This window comes from Schistocerca cancellata, chromosome 5, assembly GCF_023864275.1.
Source record: "Schistocerca cancellata isolate TAMUIC-IGC-003103 chromosome 5, iqSchCanc2.1, whole genome shotgun sequence".
In the NCBI taxonomy this organism is placed as follows: Eukaryota; Metazoa; Arthropoda; class Insecta; order Orthoptera; family Acrididae; genus Schistocerca; species Schistocerca cancellata.
Window position 1 is genome coordinate 625145376 of NC_064630.1, and position 20685 is coordinate 625166060.

At 40.2% G+C, this 20685-nt stretch overlaps 1 protein-coding gene across 1 annotated transcript in view; it reads left to right on the plus strand.

Moving 5' to 3' along the window:
* Positions 1-20685, plus strand: part of LOC126187440 (transcription factor 25) — a 152458-nt gene that overhangs the window by 42709 nt on the left and 89064 nt on the right. Inside the window, 1 exon segment of the mRNA XM_049928520.1 lies at positions 6919-7091. Within this exon segment, the coding sequence (XP_049784477.1) occupies positions 6919-7091 (173 nt within the window).

Below are 20685 nucleotides of genomic sequence, written 5' to 3' on the forward strand. Positions count from 1 at the left end.
ATTTGGCTTGATTAATCTTTCCGCTGAGGCGATCATTTTATTTGAAACGAAGTGTTTCATTCTACAGTATTGGCTAGTTCCAACTGTTCGCTGAATTTCAAGTGCACGTTATCATCTTTTGCCATGTATGGCATTATGCCATAATAAAGAACCAAAAATGAGATCGCATAGTACTGGTACTCCAAGAAAATTTGAATCCCAAAAACCACACTGAAAAGCTTAATATCAGATGGGACCTGCTTCATCGTGAATCTGGAAAAAGCCAATTTGCACTTCAAGCTGAATTATGCATTTTAGTATGGTTTACAAAATTCCGATGCTCTTTGGAGTATCGTCTGATGCCCTGTTTCTTTGATGGTGTAATCTAAGCTCTTAGTGCTTTATACACACGAACATGCGGGCTTCCTACACCACTGCAGTTGCACACGCACAATAATGTCTGTTTTCTGGCGCTCTCTGGCAACTGGTAAATCGAACCTATTTCTAACAGTCTCCGGGTAATATTGCGAACGGTGGTTAGAAAAGCGTTACTTTCAAAGTAAATTTCTTTTTACCCAAGATGAATTATGTTACGTGTGAGAAACAGGGATGGATATCTAAATCACAGAGCGTTCTAAACTGAACAGTTTGAGGACCAGCCACTTACAAAAATTTCGAGCCGCGAGACATTTATGTCATAATTTTAAATTTACTGGCATATTTGTGTGATGTATCTTAAAGTATAACACACGGAAAAAAAGATCAATATTACATGTGAAAGCTTAGCTTCTGTTGTAGCGTGTTAATCTTAGAGACCAATATTATATGTGAAAGCTTAGCTTTTCTTGTAGATATACGGTACTGTGTACATTAATGTAAACCGTTAACTTTTCCTCTTGTGTGTTCGCGCCATGTAACAAGTGATGGTGCTATTGGCTGACTAAAACACGTGTCCTATGCTCTGAATAGCTGCTGTCGTCGTCTGGCGAGATTTCGTGGCTTGAGATATGACTCGCTTACAAAAGGACATATTAACCTCGGTTTCAACGCTCCGGAAACTTAACGCGTTGTGTTTGGTGCAATTCGAATTTATACTTTCGTAATACGAAAATATGCAGCGTATATGTTGCTGCAAAACAAAGGTCTTTCCAAAACTTCTCTGCCCCGTCTTTTCTTTTTTTTCCGGGAAGATCTACGCGATTGTATAAATCATTAACCATTCCAAGGATTGATAAGTTTTACAGTTGTGAGGGAAAATCTACGGAAAACGTACTGTCATTTAGCACGGAAAAGATGTATTTTCGCCCGGGAAAAAGCATATTTTTTTAAACGGGATATCCGGGAGAAATCCGGGAATAATCCGGGAATTTTTTTTCCTTGTCCCCGTATACACCCTGTAATGGGTAGCTTCGAGGGGGCTCTCCTGGGAACTATAAGCCTTCGGCCTCTGGTTTGGTTTAGATACATTGATGACGTCTTTGTTGTAGGGACTCATGGTAAGGCTGAACTGTTAAAATTCCTTTTCCCAATTAAATATCTCATGGTCCTATTCCGAATCCCATGCTATTTTCCTTGATGTTGATCTCATCCTCAATGAAGGCCAGTTACACACTTCTGTCCACATTAGACCAACTAACAAACAGCAGTACCTTACATTTTGACAGTTGCCAACTTTTCCGTATCAAATGGTCCCTACCATACAGCTTTGGCATTTGAAGCAAACATATTTGTTCAGATGCAGACTCTTTACAGCAATACACCACCACTCTCACTTCAGCGTTCACTGGATGTAATTTATCCCAACAGCCTAGTTCAAAAGCAGATTTCCCGGGCCAACAGATTATCATATTACTGCTTATACCTCCAAAAAATCAACTTCGGAGCACACTACTTGTCATCCAGTATTATCCTTGTCTTGAAATTATTAATCAGCTACTTCGACAAGGCTATGACTTTCTAAAATCGTGCCCTGAAATGAGATCCATTCTGTCTGAGATTTTGCCCACCCAATCCAGAGTAGCGTTTCATCATCCTCTCAATCTCTGCAATGTTCTTGTCAGACAGTACGCTCCTTCTGCACCCATCTCCCTACCCAATGGCTCCTACCCCTGTGACAGTCCCCACAGCAAGACTTGTCCTTTCCTTTGCACCTTCCTATTTGGTATCTGTTCCAGCCCTGTGATTGGCATAACATATACTATCGAAGAGAGAACTATCTGCGAAATGACACTTCATTATCAGCTGTTATGTAAACATTGTTCTGTCTTTTACATCGGCACGACAACCACCCAATCAGACAGGATGAATGGGCATGGACTGAGGGTGTATATATGCAACACACAATGTCCTGTTGCAGAGCATGCTGTACAACATGACAGTCATGACCTTGGTGCATATTTTACCATATGCACCATCTGGATTCTTCCCCAGACACCACTTTCTCAGAACTCCGCAGGTGGGAACTAGCACCAAAACATGTCCTTTGTTCTTGCCACCTACCCGGCCTTAATTTATATTAATTCCTTCCATCCCAACATTTCTTCACTCAATTTTAGTTTTCTACATATTTCGTTTTCTGACCTGTCTATTTTTTGCCATCCCCCCTCCCACCTCTGTTACACTTAGCTTTTCACTCGTATTCACTCATGCATGATGTTTTAGTAGTAATCTCTGTCTTGCATTTTTCCCTGTCTTCAAACTTCAAGCTCTCAGGTTTTCAAATCTCATCCGGTGCAGACCCCAACAATCAGTCTTTCCTTCTTATCCCGTCTGGTGAGTCTCCCCTGACCTGGGGTTCTTGGGTGACTTTTCTGAACAGTATCCCCTTCCCTAAACATCTCCAGTCCTTTTCCTTCATCCCTCTTCCTTCCCCTTCAGTTCTTCTGCAAGAAGAAGGAGCTACTGGCTCGTCAAGCTTGTAAAAGTTAAACCCCTTTTGTGTGTGTGTGTGTGTGTGTGTGTGTGTGTGTTTTCCCTTGCCACCACTTGTTGAGTACATTTTTTTATCTATCCATTTACATTATATTGTCAACAATTGATTATTTTCATTGGTACATTCACATAATATATAGTATTTAATGTTTTAAAACTATTTGAATTTGTATTTGTGGTTTTATACCACTAAAGAAATAACTTGTGATCAATTATGCATATTCTAACAGTTATCAATATAAAGTTTTGAAAAAAAAATGATGTTTCAGTCTCAAATTTAATAAAAAAGTAACATGGAAAAACTTTGCCTTGAAAATCTTTGAATTTGAAAATGATCAATCACTGGACACGCTGCTTTACTGGCTTGTGTGAAAGTTGTCTAACAAAGAGAATATTGTCGGAGGGGCAGGGCTGTAGCACTGGCCTATGAATTTCAGTATCCACAGAAACACTGAAATCAAAGAAACTGGTGAAATCAGTTCATTATTGCAGCTGTCATAACTGTATTTCTTTAATTTAAATGTTTCTGTGTATATTGAGTTCCCAGGGTGTCTGGTACAGACTGACTTCTCCACTAAATCAATTCACCCAGTGGTACTGTTCTTACATATCTCCTGGGAAAACTTCCGGTTGCAGTTTTTTTGAAAAAAAAAAATTAAGTCCGTTTAAAATAAATGTTGCCTTTTGTAATGAAATGGGAGCCTGCAAGGTAGACCTGAAAAAGAAATCAAATGACATGTATTTCAAATGAAGAAATGTCATAGCAATGTTACAAGAAATCAAGATTTGTTACCAATTCAAAAATTTTGAGATTGCACTATGTTCTGCTCAATTACTTGTGGTATACTGTACATTTGATCTTCTCATCAGCTACTGAATGAATGTTGTTAACTGTACTTATGTAATTAGTCCAGGGAGGCATGTCAGAAGAGTCACTTTTGAACAAGATTTATCCCAGCAGGAACTATGTGTGCTCCCAACTCAACCCAGTATACTCCTCCTAACACTAGGGTGAACCACCTCTTATTTTCAAGTTATTTAGGAGAAGACCATACCTCATATAAATCCTTAAACTGTTAACATGGACCTATATTGGAGAAAATGTGCACTTTGCAAGTCTTCGTAGGTTCCATTTTCAGTTGTGTGTTCTGTCTCTCTTTTTTGTTTGTTTTATACTACCATGGATGTGTAGTCAGTGATTGCATGGATATGGCGTAACAAAGCCCATTTTGGTGCAACATGTCTCCGAAGCTTTCTTGGAGTGTTACAGTTGCTGATACTGCCATAAATCCAGTCCTATCCTAACAGTTTCATTCTCTCACAGGGTTCACAACTCTGTTGTGAGTACGCACATGGCGAGCACGGTCCCCCAAGTTATTGCAAGACCTACTTCCTTTCTTGTTCTACTATTCAACTATTCATACTTCTGTTACTTTCTTACACATGTTGCCAGTCTTTGATGGTGATCCGTCAGTATCTCTAGGTTCCGCTTTCTTTCATTTATACTTTACACTTTCATGTACATCAGCGTTTTGGGTTAAGTAATTTTTGGTACGTTTCTGAGCTAGACCTCAGTTCTCAAAACTTCCTCCTGTGGTGTAAACTGACTGGGGAAAAACATCTTAAATAGCACCAACAGCATTAAAAAAAGATCCTCTGCCCACAATAATTATTTAGGCTCATACATTGGCGTGAAAGCCAACTCAGTAGCCAGTGTAGCCTCCTGACAACACAGGTGTCACACTTCTGATGTCTGAGCTACTAGCTTCTCATTCATGTCGGACACCTTTGCTGCAGCTGGATGGTGCCCATGGGAGAGAGCCCTTGATTGCAGTAGGTGGCAACAGGGCAGATATTTCCCGTATGAGATGCATCAAACAACATCAACATAATAACCATACTGATCTGGCAGTCTCAGCAGATTTCAAAACATATAGTTGCAATCCAGCTGCTCTCCCCATCCTGGCTAATCTACATCTACATCTACATCCATTCTCCGCAAGCCACCTGACGGCGTGTGGGGAGGGTACCCTGAGTACCTCTATTGGTTCTCCCTTCTATTCCAGCCTCGTATTGTTCGTGGAAAGAAAGATTGTCAGTATGCTTCTGTGTGGGCTCTAATCTCTCTGATTTTATCCTCATGGTCTCTTCGCGAGATATACGTAGGAGGGAGCAATATACTGCTTGACTCTTCGGTGAAGGTATTTTCTCGAAACTGTAACAAAAGCCCGTACCAAGCTACTTGAGCGTCTCTCCTGCAGCGTCTTCCACTGAAGTTTGTCTATCATCTCCGTAATGCTCTCGCGATTACTAAATGATCCTGTAACGAAGCGCGCTGCTCTCTGTCGGATCTTCTCTATCTCTATCAACCCTATCTGGTACGGATCCCACACTGCTGAGCAGTGTTCAAGCAGTGGGCGAACAAGGGTACTGTAATCTACTTCCTTTGTTTTTGGATTGCATTTCCTTAGGATTCTTCCAATGAATCTCAGTCTGACATCTGCTTTAAAAGTTAAAGTTTTGGTGTATAGAAGTGACAACCTGATATCCCAACACACAAGACATTTCCATTGTTTACACTTGTAACATATGTCTTCCCACTGCACAGTAGACCCAAAATTTGGAAATTCTGGAAGATCACTTCACATGAATGTCATCCTGATGAACAATCACCTTTGTGTGTAAATTATGTGGAACACCACTTCCAATGTTCAGCATGACTGCCCAGAGTTTAAAAAATGAAATACAAGATAAGGTCAGGCCTCAACCTTCGTTAGTCATTGTCCTCGCCCATCCAGCCCCTTCCCTGTTTCCATTCCAGCACTACAGTCTGCAGCATTGCTGCCTCTGGATCATGGGGTCCTGGGTTCGATTCACGGCCGGGTTGGGAATTTCTCTGCCTGGGGACTGGGTGTTTATCATCATAATCATCATCATCATCATCATCATCATCATCATTCGTGACAGTGGCTGCATTAGACTTTGTCAAAATTGGGACAGGTGCTGATGCCCACGCAGTTGAGTGCCCCACAAACCAAATAATAATAACAACCATCATCATCTTCTTCATCATCATTTGAGCACTACACAGCCCTCATTCCATCATCACACCTAGTCTTTTAATTTCGCTCCTTATCCGATACCTCCCCCTCTCCAGCCTCTCACCTGCCCTCCGTTCAACATCCCAACTGCACATAGCTGCCCTACCCTCTCTCCACCTCATCCCTGTACATTCCCCAGCAGCACTTCACTGTGCACCACATACTTTTGACATAGGCCTAACGGGCCAAAGGCTTTATTTGTGACAGTCCCTTTGTTGTGCTTATCTGCAACTCAGCATCGCCACTATTTCCTTTTTGTAATATTGAACCTACATATGTTACTCCTTTGATAGTCGTCGAAAGCTTTGTGGAGATTTTTTAGAGTTCTGGAACGTTATGATGATGATGATGGTGCCTAATATTACTTTTTAAACAAGAAGCATATTTACAGGAGCAGAGCTCACTGATCAGTGGAAAAACAAACACACACACACACACACACACACACACACACACACATACATATTGTCAATACACCACTCTGTAAATATTATCTACTTGCACACAGTTTCCAAAAAAATAATGAAAACAGTGCAGAATGAATTAGTTTATTTGTACATAATACGGGAGTACATAATTACTTTATAGTTTATTTTATTGTGATCACACTTCCTGTTAAAAAAACTTAATATATGGTAGATAGTTAAATTTAAATTGTATGTGTTATAATTCAGGCCATGTTATGCTTGCAGTTCCAAAAATTGAAACCTATTTACATCTTGGAGTTCATTGTATGAATAGATTATAGTTGTTCCATTTGTTCCAATTCAAATAGCAATGATATATTTCGTGCTATCTAGTTTAAAGCATTATTTCCTTGAAATGAAATCTAAATAAATTTGAGGTCTCCTGTATGCAAACATTGTTTTCATTGGTAATAATTAAATAACCTTACTTTCTTTCCTAGGTTTTAGTTGAACAGCTTATGCCAGGAGAAAATACTGATATTGTTAGTGTCACAAACAAAGATGGAAAAAGTGACCAGATGAGACCATTGCTGGAGGTTAGACGGAAAAATTTGAATCCAAACAATGAACTGAAAAGGATATTTGGATCCCGGATAATTCAGAATGAAACCAGGTGACTTATTTATGTTAAGGTTCAAAATATTGTAGAATTGTTAAAAAATGGTGGTGTTGGAATTTTCTGTGGAGAGGCATACTTAGATCAGCAATTCCTTTGGTATATCAGGGTGTCTACGACCCGGGACAACCGGGAGATCCGGGAAAAACCCGGGATTTTTTTCATCCGGGAGAAAACTGGGAAAAACCCGGGATATTTTTAGAATTCCGGGAATTTTTCATTGTTTTAGTTTTCAGTTAATTTTTTTGTAATTTTGACTAGTAAGAACCAACACACTAACAAAGGATATTACTGTATCCCGCTACTGCAGAATAATACTTCAACAATAAAACATAAACGAGAGAAAAAAAAACGAAAATAACTTAAATTGCAAAGGAAATGCGCCATATACAATGTCGACACAAGTGCTCATGCAAGCGTCTGCCGATTGAAAATGTGTCAAAGGCTTTAGGAAGACTATGCAGTGCTTCATAACAACAAATTGAACAACAAATTGCCTCCAATGAGCGTGTAGTCGCAACTGTTTACATTCGATTTGTTTTAGCAGTTGACGCGCGTGCTCATGCGTATGCGCAGTAGTCACGTTTTAGTAGTAGATTCTCCCGCTTCTGTCAACAGCAATGTGGCTGTTGGCTGTGCAAGCAGTCGCAGCAAGCAGCTAGATACTTCCGGGAAAAGGGGGCGCCTAATTCATATTCTTGAGGGGAAAAAAACTTGTTTCACAAAGCACCTAGCATCCAGCGCACGTTTGCCTATCAGTTAGTCATATGATTTTGAAATGCTTCTCTGTTGGTTTTTGAACACATTTTAAGTTGATTTCTGAATGAATCATAAGCTGACTTTTGAATGCATGCATAGTGTACGTGATGTCGCTGTCAGGAGAATCCTCGTCGCATCTAGAAATAAACTTTCCACAGACAAAAGGGGACGGGGCTATACGAGCTGAGTGGAGTAAAGCCGAATGGATGAATGGCAATCGCTGTCTGATTATGTGGCTGATTGGGTGTGTGAATGATCAGCGTTGTTGTAATTACTAGCGAAATCCATAGATTCATACTATCAGAATGGAAATAAACGATTGACAGGAATAATAGGTGAGAAAGATTATGTATTATCTTCTCGGTGTGTCCAAGAAAATGAAGTTTTGACAGAAAATGTTTGGCCAGATCGCTACACTAGTAAGGACCAGTAGTACAGTCCCCGGCTACTAGCCGCTTAAGTTCTATTATGGAAGTAACGCGGAAAACGTGTTGTACGAACACGTAACAACGCCTAACCGGAGAATAATTGCGGGAGAACTAAACCAGTGATTCTGGCAGGGTTAGTGAAGTTAATCGGCCAACAAATTTTGACAATGGCAGCAATAGCTACAGAATTGGTGATGACACGATTGTTTGTTAGAACGAGGACGGAGAAGAAACGAGGACATCACACAAATTATGGAAGAATAAGACGATTCCAAATTTATATAAAAATTTCGTAATACTAGTTTTCGATTTCATGCTAGAGAAGCTGGTGCATATGAATGAAACGTGAAACTATTTCCTAACATAAAGCTTTTTGCTTGTAGTAGGCCTAATAGGCATTTGATATTGATACTTATTGGATTATATTCTGTCGTGTTATAAAAATGACCATTTGTGCCAAAACAGTCCCGTTTATTTGGCGTGTTATAAAATTGCTGCCGTATTAGAAAGGCCTATTTTGTTTTATCTAGCAGACAGTGACAAAATAGACGTAATCAGATCGAGAAACCACACCAGTCTTGGGTATTATTTGTATTAACAGCTTTTTCAGTATTATATAACTACTTTTTGATGTTCCATGTAGCAAAACGTTTGACAAACTTTGATGAGGTAAAAGATTCTTTAACAGAAAGGAAAACATGCCATGTAAAGCTGTAGCAAGATTAGAGAGGAAAAAATGCTAGGAGCTAAGGTTTTAAGAAATGTGTAATTTCTTGCTTATCTCTTGTCAGTACTGGTTTTATATATCCTATATTTAATTTTATGTCACACAAAACAGCAAGTTATTAACTAATGGGCAATGAAGAGTTCAGATTTTCCGAAGAGTTCTTGTTCTCTCGATTACAAATAATCCCATCCGCTATTAATTGCAAGATCTTTTTTTTAAGAGAGGCAGGCTGCCAAACCGGCCGACTGGGAGCAGGAGAGGCACCACAGGACATTTCAATTTCCACTCTCCTGAATATAGTTTGGACGTGCAGTAGAAAAATGTTTTATGAAGAGGCATGGAACTGCACTTGGGCATACTTAAGACAAATAATATGTCTTACATTTCTTCGAATACATACGTTTTATGTTTCAGACTTTTCAGAAAGATGTGCACTACAAGATGAACATATTTTGAAAATTCGATTTTTTTTAGTATTGACCCGGTTCGCAAATGTCGTAGATCCGGGGCTGATGCGCAGAGCAATCTGAGCTATAGTGGGTAGTCTCCACGTGACCCGTGTTTACGTTCAGATTTTGCTGTTTCCCCTTCGTTTACTCTCACGTTAAATGAAAACAAAACGGATATCCGTGGCCGGGAGCTATCAAGTGAATTAAAACACATTCACATAATTACTATAGGCTGAAATATGTCATTAGTTTCAGATTTTATTTTATTTACAACTTTCTGATAGTCAAGCATTAATTGCCTTGCGGAACAATGAAGTTATTTTTGTCTGTTTGCTAAAGAAATTTGACTTTTGCTGATCTTTTCCGCAGAGGCAGTCAATGTATTTGAAACGAAATGTTTAATTCCACAGTACTGGGTAGTTTCAACTGTTCGCTGCATTTAAAGTGCACGTTTTCATTTTCTAGCACGTATGGCATTATGCCATAATAAAGAACCAAACATGATATAATACAGTACTGGTGCTCCAAGAAAATTTACATCCCGAAAACCACACTTAAAAGCTTAATATCAGGTCGGGGTCTACGGTACTTCATTGGGAATCTGGACATACGAGTGTGCCTTTAAGTATGCACTTTAAATGTACACATTTTAATATGGTTCACGAAATTCCGATGCTCTTGCAGTATCATCTTTCATTGATGATCTTTTACACGTACGTACATACGGGCTTCCTACGTCATGATATCTACCCAAGCGCGGTGTCGCCTGTTACCTGAGCTCTCTGGCAACTGCTGAAACGAACCTGTTTGTAACAGGTCGCGGGAAAATATTACGATTGGTGGTTTGAAAAGCGTTACTTTCAAAGTAAATATCCTTTTACGTAAGTTGAACTACGTACAAGAATGGACCGTGACTTTATTAAATCACAAAGCGTTTGACTCTCATTTAAAAATCAGGTGTCTGATGACGAGCCGTTTAGAAGCATTTCAAACTCTCGAACCCTGAAGATCAGGCATTTATGTCATTATTAAAAAGTTTACAGGCACATTTGTATGATATCTCTTAAAGTGTAACGCGCGCAAAAAAGATCAACAGTATATGCGAAAGCTTAGCTTCTCTTGCAGCTTGAAACCAATATTTTATGTGAAAGCTTTGCTTTTCTTGTAACAACAATATGTATATTAATTTAAACTATTAACTTTCCCTGTTTGGCGCGCTACTTAACACTGATGCTATTGGCTGACTACATCACGTGTCCTATGCTCTGAATATCCTTTGTCATCGGCTGGCGAGATCACGTGACATGAGTTACGAACGGCTTACAAAAGCGCATCGAAATCTCGGTTTCAATGGTTCGGAAAGTAACATGCAGTGTTTGGTGGATTTCCAATGTATGTTTTTGTAATACGAAAATACGCAGTATACATGTTGCTGCACATCAAAGATATTTCCAAAACGTGTCTTTTTCTCAGAGTTTCGTTTTCTAAAGTGCCGGGAAATTGTACGCCCGTGTACAAAACCATAATCATTCAAAGGAGTGCTAGGGAAAATATACTGTCATCCGGGAGAAAGTGTGTTTTTAACCGGGAAATCCGGGAAAAATCCGGGAATTTTTTTTCCTTGTCCACGTAGACACCCTGTATATAGATGTGAAAGGGGGCGTCTTAGAAAGGTTAAAGTGGATCAAAGCAAGTAGTAGTGCAGGGGAAGAGATATGTGAATGAAAGAGGGTTTGGTAAGTGTTCATCCTTCAACTGATAAATTCACTTCTTTCCCCAGTATAACAATAAAATACTTGAATGAGATTTTCACTCTGCAGCGGAGTGTGCGCTGATATGAAACTTCCTGGCAGATTAAAACTGTGTGCCGGACCGAGACTCGAACTCGGGACCTTTGCCTTTCACGGGCAAGTGCTCTACCATCTGAGCTACCCAAGCACGACTCACCACCCATCCTCACAGCTTTACTTCTGCCAGTACCTCGTCTCCTACCTGGTCCTGAGTTCGAGTCTCGGTCCGGCACACAGTTTTAATCTGCCAGGAAGTTTAATAAAATACTTGTTAGTGTTTATTACTTGGGAATAATAATGAATAAATGATACATCATAATGAAAAAAGCTGCTCAATTTATTGTTTATTTCTAAGTCCACCTGAGGTATGAAATGATAAGTGTGTGTGTGTGTGTGTGTGTGTGTGTGTGTGTGTGTGTGTGTGTGTGTGTGTGTGTGTGTGTGTGTCACTGTCACTTGAAAGGTTAAGAGGTAGGAGAGGGCTCCTAGAGTGGCTCTCTGTGGTAGTGGTGAAATGTGGAATAATATCGTAAGTGGTTAAAAAACAGACTGGGTAGGATATGAAACTGCAAGTCAGTCAGAAATGTAGAGAGACGGGAGTACATACGAGGGCAAGATAGTTGGAAAGAGGCAAATCGGCATGGGGATGGGGCCTAGCTGCTGTGACAGTCTGTTGTACAAACAACTCTTGTAGTGTAAAATGTTTACTACCTCAGCTCTTACATTTATTTTATCCCTGGGGCCTGTTTCTGCTGTACATTACACTTCCATTTTTTATTATTTTTTTATCTTCAATATTTGTACTCTTTCTTTCTGATATACACGAGATACTCACAGTGTGAACCCCCAGCTAGTTAAGCATTCGTATTTACCCTCCAGGGGGCTCGCCGCTCTTTGGCGGGTTCGTGCTTGGCTTCCACAGGCACCAGCCTTTGCGGCATATGTTCTCTTACATGCTGCATGTCTATCCTCTTGCTATTCTTTTTCCCCTCCCTTGGGGGACATGGCTGGGACGTTTGGGAAATGTGTTCAGCATCTCCAATAGCTGATATCAGAACAGTTTTTCAGTCCTTTTTGTCTTTGTTTGTTCCCTTTCTCTTATCCATCCTCCACAACGGTATTTCAGGTTCCTCTTTTTCTTCTTCCTCGCTGTACGGTCCTGAAGGCCAGCCTACACTTCTGACACATAACAGGTGACTGGGTAATGTGTAATTCCCAGCCCCAGGTTGACAGGTAGGGTTCGCATGTACCTCGTGGTGCAGGTCAGGCATAGGGAGGGGTGATTGCCTGAACTGCTACCTTCCCAAATTGTCAATTGGTCCCTCTGTCGGTTGTTTGGAAGGTGTGAACAATCACCTAAGGTGGATGCGCATCCTTCTAAAGGGGGTACCCAGTTGGAAGGAGTGCACCATCTGTGACACTGGCAGTCGTGGGGGGATATTCTCGCAATGAACCAGTCATAATCTTCACAGTGAGTATCTATCAAATGTAAATGGAATGAGGCCAATGATTCAAAGACCCTCTCAGTTGTACCACAGTTCCTCGTGGTTTCCCGTACTGAAGACGGTCAGTCCGTTATTACAGTAAATTCGTTTATTGTTCAGGAAGGTGTTGATGTAATCACTGACCATGTGAAATCCTGCTCTCGTTTACGAAATGGCACTTTGCTTTTGGAGACTGCTTCTGATTCTCAAGCACAACTACTACTTGCAGCTACACTCCTCCACCGCTATCCAGTTCATGTCGAGGCCCATTTAACGCTGAATTTTTGCCGTGGTCTTACTTACACTAGGCTGCTCGATAGTCTGACTGCGGCAGAAATCCAAAGAAACTCTCTAATCAGGGTGCCATTGCAGTCCATTGGGTGATGAAAAAAATAGATGCCTCCATAGTGCCCCCCCCCCCCCCCCCCCCCCACACACACACACACACACACTTTTTCTCACTTTTAATAGTGTGATTCTTCCGTCAAAGATCAAAGCATGTTATGAAGTTATCACAGTTTGACTATACATTCCAAACTCGATGCACTGCTACCATTGTCATAGTTACAATCCCACTCAAATGTCCTGCTGACACCTGGCCAAATGTGTAACCTGTGGTAGGTATGCTCATGAGGACAATTGCCCGCCTCCTTCTCCGTACTGTATCAACTGCAATGGCAACCATGCCGCCTCCTCCTGAGATTGTCCCATGTATCTCGATGAATGGGCTGTCCAGGAGATCCGAGTGAAGGAAAAAGTGCCTTACCTGGTCCCTCGCAAGTTGTTGACTAGTCGGAAACGATGCATTCTACCATCCAGCACCTGCAGTACTGTTCCTGATACATCTCGCTCCATAAAGGACGTGGCCAGGCGGACATGTTACCTAAAATTCAGCACTGCAGTTGTGAAATTGCCCAGTGTCATGGTAGCATCCCCATCTCCTCTTCCAAGCGTGCAACAAGCCACCAAACTTTTGCGAAGTCACCTGCTACACAACTGGCAGGTGAGAAAGGACAGAAGGAATACTCCTGTGAAGACTTCCTATGTCCCTCCAGCCATCGAACATCTGAGCTTCCTCTGCCAGCCAGAAAGGCTCGAAGAAGTCAAAGGCAAATGGTCTTCTCGTTCACTGACAGAGAGAGCCTCTTGGACGGTGTTGCCACATGATACCCTCGCCCGGCCGACCTCTGTGTCGCTGGTGTGCACCACCAACCGTTTTTCTGCCCTGGACTGTGCAGTTCGGCAGAGGAAGAATACCGACGCCTCTGTAGATCTCGTGGAGCAGGATCCTCCAGCCTCTATGCCATGTGGCAGTGTTCAAAGGCTGGCACTCGGCAGCCACCAAGGTGTCACCCTTTCATTTTTCACTTCTCCCCTTTCCTCATTCTGACTCTCCTCCAATGGAATGTCTGCAGCCTTCAATCCCACAAGGAATACAACATATTATATTGGTTGAGGAATATGGATGACATCCTTTGGTTAATAGATGAACCACAAAGAAAAACTGAAAAACTACATAATGACATTAACAAGATACATAAAAATATTAAATTCACAATTGAAAACGAACAGAACAACCAAATTAACTTTCTGGATATCACAATAAAAAAAAAAAAAAACAATAAGCATACGTTTGAAATTTACCGTACAGCGACGGACATTATCATTCCCCAGTCCGTGAACCATCCACACTCACAAAAGCAAGCAGCACTTAGACACATGCTCCATAGGCTCAACACAGTGCCACTCACCAAAGAAAGCTACAAAAAAGAAGTGGACGTAATAATACAGATAGCACAAAATAATGGTTACAATAATAACATATTCACAAAGCTAAACAACAAAATTAAAAGTAAACTAAAAGCACAAAGCACCAAACCACAGACAACAACACAACAGAACCACACACACACACACACACACACACACACACACACACACACAGTCCCATAACAACTGCACAGAATAATCAGAAAAGGATTAAAGAAAACGCAAGATAGTACACAATGACATACAAACACAAACTCTCCCATAAAATCACCAAAATTTTCAAAAGATAGGGAATAAACATAGCATACACAACAGACAATTCTATACAGTGTATACACTTGTGAAGGCAGATACATAGGACAAACAGGTAGAACATTTGATGTCAGATACAAAGAACATGTGAGAGCCTGGAAATATGGGACAAATCACTCAACATTTGCAGAAAAACTAAGAGACCATGACCACAAACCAACCACTAGAGAAGATGACGTGGAAATAATTAGAATCGACAATTTAAAAAAAAATCATCTCCTAACACTGCAAGAAAATTACCACATACAGAAAACCAAAGCAGTAAGGAAAACCCTGTTGAACGATCAAGTACACATGCCAAGCAATTCATTATTTACGCTGACAGATAAAATAATAGAATAACACTCCCAAAGAGGATTAATATAATAATTCCATCCAGTATAATAATAATACCACCCAACATCTTTACACTCAATTATCCACGAATCCCTCCACAGAATATTGAAATGAAAGGTCAAATCAGCTGTTACCAAAGCTTTCAACCTGTCACTAACAGCAGTGTGTGACAAAATAGTTTATCGAGTGGCAAAAGGACAATATTACACCACAAAAAGGAAGAGAAACATGGTGAACAGTGTGAAGGAGGTCAAAACGCAAAGTTGTGCTTATATGTCAGTAATAGTGCGACCTCCAGACCAGATGAGAGGAAACGAAGATCAGAAAATCGCAAGCAGTAATTACGTTTTTACATTAAAAAATCATGACTTGAACTGTTTAATAATCTAAAACTAACAAAACTCTATTGTTATAGATCCCACTGATGATGCTGAAGAACGAGAAAAAGGCAAAACGCGTCTGGGATAAAAAAAGTGGCAGTAGGAGAAGGCGGTTTTATTTACAAAACAAGTATTTCTATGCTTGCTGCCGAGGATGGCCATGCAAACAAACTTGTTAGACTGTGGGTGTGTAGTTGATGCGCCTGGACCTCCATCCCTCTTACACTGTTTCAATATTATCCACCATCGTTGCATCTGTTTGACCATTGTTACCTTTTACACTAGCCTGGTTGAGAGTCTTTAGCCGAAACAGCTGATCTACTGCTGTTATACTGCCATGACTTTCTCCTCAGCAGATATGCATGCTGTTTGTCTGCCATGCGGTGGCCTTCCTACACCACCTTCTGATACGACTCCTTTGGTTGCCAGTGGGGTGCTCTCTTTTCTCTGTTACCTCCTGGAGTTTGTTTTCGGCTCTTGCTCCGGCAGCTTAACTTCACTCTACCTGCCACTTTCCTGATGGGTGTGAACCCGTAACCACCTTGGCCTCATGCGGCAGCCTGTGTTCACCTTCACCTTCATTCACTTCCTAAAGACACTACTCCAGCCTCGCTCTGTCACTGTAAGTTTCATGACCTTCCCACAGAACTTGGCAATAGTACCTTTGTGTACACTGATGGCTCTTGGACTGACTGGTGTCAGATGTGCCTTCGTCATTGGCACCAATGTTTTTCGGTATTGGCTTCCACTACACTGCTCAGTATTTACTGCAGATCTCTTGGCCTTACATCAGGCCACGCAGTACATCTGCCAACACAGGCTCTCCAGTTGTCACGTACTCTGAATCTCTGCACCCTTCAGAGCCTCAGTGTGCCGTACACTGTCCATCCCGTAGTGCAACAGGTACAGGAAAGCTGTCACTTGCTCACTTTTGATGGAGCCACTGTGATGTTTATGTGGATTCCTGGTCACTTAGGTCTGACAGGAAACAATGCTGCTGATGCTGCTCCACTTCCTCCGATAGTGTCTGTGTTGCCATCTGTCAGCAGGTGGGGTCACTTTGGCATCACCACTGGCTCTTCCTTCATGGAAGCAAGCTCCGGGGAATTAACTTTCTTCCATTGGCTTGGACGATCTCCTCTCAGCCCACTCACCGCAAGGAGATCATTTTAGCTATGTTGCATATTGGGCACTGTCTTTTTAGCCTGTGTCTTTTGTTAAGTGGTGCACCCCCACCACTTTGTGCTCATCACCCTCAACGTCTGACGGTTCCCCATTTCCTGACTGAAAGCCCTTGTTTTAACCACTTATGTTCTCATGTACGTTTGCCATCTGAGTTAACCGGCCGTTTTAGCGAATGATGCATGGGCTGTCGACTGCGTTTTTCTTTTTATTCGTCATATCAGTATGGCGAAGGATATTTAATTTTTAGTTCAGGACCACTGTTTCTCTGGGGCATATTTTATGGTCCTTTTTCCAAGTTCCTGTTTTAACTGTCTTTCCTTCCATCAATTGGGCTTAAATAGTAGTTGTTCTTAACTCCATTTTTCTCTGTGTGCTCTAAAACGCATATGACTCTATTGATTTTTGCGCCCCAAAACAAAAAAAATTCATATTTAATTACAATGTCCACCTCCATAGCCGAGTGATCAGCACTTCTGACAGCTATGCGGAGGACCTGGGTTCAATTCCCGGTACTGCTAACAATATTTCCTTGGTGGGAGCAGTGAAACGGAGTCCACTCAGCCCCATGAAGCCAATGGAGAACAGACTTGAAAGAGAATCAGCGGCTTCAAGGTGTTGGAAGCAACAAACAGCTGGGAGAGTTGATGTGTTGATCCAGTGCCTCTCGGTACTGGATGTGAATGATTTCATATTGCAAGTGATGACATTGCAGTATTTCGGCATCACGCAGTCATCTGGGCATGGCCACGGAGCTTACTCTTTAGTTATTTAGTTATGACTGCTCATACAGCTTCTTGATTGCTCAACTATAAAATATGACCACAGTCTCTCCTTTTGGTATTGTGTACATTCTGCTCTGTCTCCTCTGCATTATTAACACTCTTAACTCATTGTTAATGGAGTTTAGTGCATATCCAGCTGGGTACATATAATATAGTTGTTGGTGACACCTATTTTATGTAATATAACAGAGCTAAGAATTACCAGTAACGTATCGCCCATAAACAGACTTCTAATGAAATTAAGGGCATATCCAACTGGTGCATTTTTATTTGTAACAGTGCTAATGTACATAGTACAACAGCACAAAGAATTGCAGGTTCGAATCCTGCCTCGGGCATGGATGTGTGTGATGTCCTTAGGTTAGTTAGGTTTAAGTAGTTCTAAGTTCTAGGGGACTGATGACCTCAGCAGTTGAGTCCCATAGTGCTCAGAGCCATTTTTGAATTATCAGTGATATGTAAGGGATCATAGCAGTGATTTCTCCACATTACATAAATTTCCTTCCAGAACAGAATTACACTCTGCTGGGTAGTTTTAGCATACTGGATGGATTTACTGATTCACTGGTGCAGTTGATTGTACTCATGTAAGATTAAGTCTCCTGGGGGATATAAAACGGAATTTTTCCACAATATTTTTTCATTTAACTGCTGTACCATCACTGACCACAGTTTAGTAATACAGGACACTGTTGCTTAGTGGCCTGGAGTGGAATTAAACTGTGTTGCTATATTTGACCACATTTGCAATGTCTCCTTGTCAACTACACCTTTCTGTTTTTTGCCTTGTAAACTTTCCGCGTACTGCCGACCAGCTCTAAATGGATATCAGTTTCAAATTTTGAGAAATTCCATAGTGCAGTAACAATATCCATGTTACAATAAGAAACTGAAAAGCACGCATAAATACCAAGGATGTTGTAGGCGAGTACCACAGACAGTGATTCATCATTAACTTTGCATCTATAATTGGCATTTTTCTTTAGAGCACAGAGTCAATAGTCGTCAAACTCATGGTTAGCTGAACCCATTTTGCTAACTGGCATGTAACATTGGTACAGTGCAGAGCAGCTTAATTGCAATTAAGCTTTAACCGTTATTACGGGACACTCAGGTGCTTTGGTATTTAATCAATATTGGTGCTGTCAGCCCCAAGAATAGTCACTGTCCAGCAGAACAGAACCAAAACTAGGAGAAAAGTTATCTAGGTAGTGTCATAAAACATTTTTAAATACCAAGTATGTTGAGCGTAATGATGATAATGACAAATACTTCGAGCAGAGTGACAACACAAAGAAGTGATGATGTCGCTAAATACTATTTTCACAGAAGTAACATGCTGAGCTGTGATTTATGTGCATTTAATGAGAATTGCAAAAAGGGATGCGCAACAAAAATCTGGCGAAAATGTAAAAATAAAATGAAAATTGCTGTAGATATTCGATGTGCCAGAAATTGAAACCAAGAAGAAAAACCTGCTGGTAAAATTTGCTAATTGATAACATAGTGAACAGTTTACACCAATGTGCAAAGAGGAAGCAAATTGAACTGGTCTCAACAAAAAATTCAAAGTAATTTCAGATTTTCTGAAGATTCAGCAAGATACAGTCAGTTCCACAAGAAAGGTGTACACCTTAATTTTAAATGTAACATCCTCGGCGACATCTCTGATAGTGCTCTTGAATCTGTAATCAGTGTGCTTTTGCATGGCGTGTAGATAAATAGTGTGAGAGTTGAATGTTTTGTTTTGTCGATTTATTTACAGCAAATTTAAATGCTGAAAAAATGTGCAGTATTTATCAAAAATGCCTTTGAGGTCCATTAAGAAGCTATTCGGTTCGAACGAGGGAAACTGGGTGTTTCAAAAGGGTAATGGCCCGAAACATCGCAGCTGTCTCTGTACAGGGTGGAAACAAGTCAGTGGGGTGGTCATGATGGATTGGCCTGCCATGTCTCCCTATCAAAAATGTTTGGTCGTATATTAAGCCGTCATATAAAATCAGGACGATAAGGAGATCATTACCAAGAGAATATGCAGAAAATCTCATGAAAAGCATGCCAAAAAGTGTCAAGCTATAATTGATAATGGTGGTGGTTGGATTAACTGTTAGGTAATTGTGCAATTAGTAATAACATGTATTTTCATGTAAACATATAATTATAATAGTGTCTTTTATTTCATACAGATAATGGCATACATTTTCTTGTGGAACTGACTGTAAACACACGTTTTTTAAAAAAAGTTTTTTTTATTTTAATTTCTTTTTTATTACCAGAATCAAGCCTGGAAAGGGAAGAAACTGAAATCTAAAATAATTGATTTAGTAGTAAATGTGAATGAAAGTGACACTCAATTTAGAGTTTTACCAGATATGAAAGATTTAGTAGGCACAGGGAAAAACATAAAAATGCTGGTATATGAAAACTCAAATCCTGCATGTATGCCATGACTGCAATAGGACAGCTAACTATATTAATTTACTTACTATATTAATTTAAAAAATACTGAAGGCAGATCATCAGTCTAATGTCTTTGTGTTATACCTGATGACAATGGACATAATGTCTATATGGTGAACTAAATTAAAGAAACTGCTATGGCACTTATCAAAAAAGCATATTAACGTATTAAAAAAAAAAAAAAAAAAAAAAAAAAATCAGGTAATTCTGTGATGGTTGTATAGGACAGATCAAAAATAAATTTAGTTTAATAAATCTTTCTTGGCATCAAAGTGATTTTAATATTAGTGATAAGTGCTCATTCTTTGTAACTAGCCATGGAAAAATTGAGTGTGATGGTGTAGGAGGGATATTAGTAAGATTAGCAACAAGGGAAGTTTACAAAGCCCTAGGGTTGTCAACCATCTCATGTAGTAAGGGATTTCCCATATTTTTAGAGTTTTTTTTTATTTAAAAAAAAATGTTATTCCATTTGAGGACCTTGGGGGATGCTAAAAGCACTTATTAATATTTTTCCAGCAATTCCTTTTATTGTAACTCATTTGTTGAAATTACATCAATTACGCCTGTATGTTGCTGATCAGCATATTGAAATATGCATTTTTCTTAAAGCATTTTAGCCACGATCATGGAACAGTACATCACATTACTCATTGTTCATTAGAAATTGTATTTTAAGTTTGAATTTGCCTAATTTAAACTATAACATAAGTCAGCTGTAGAAGTAAC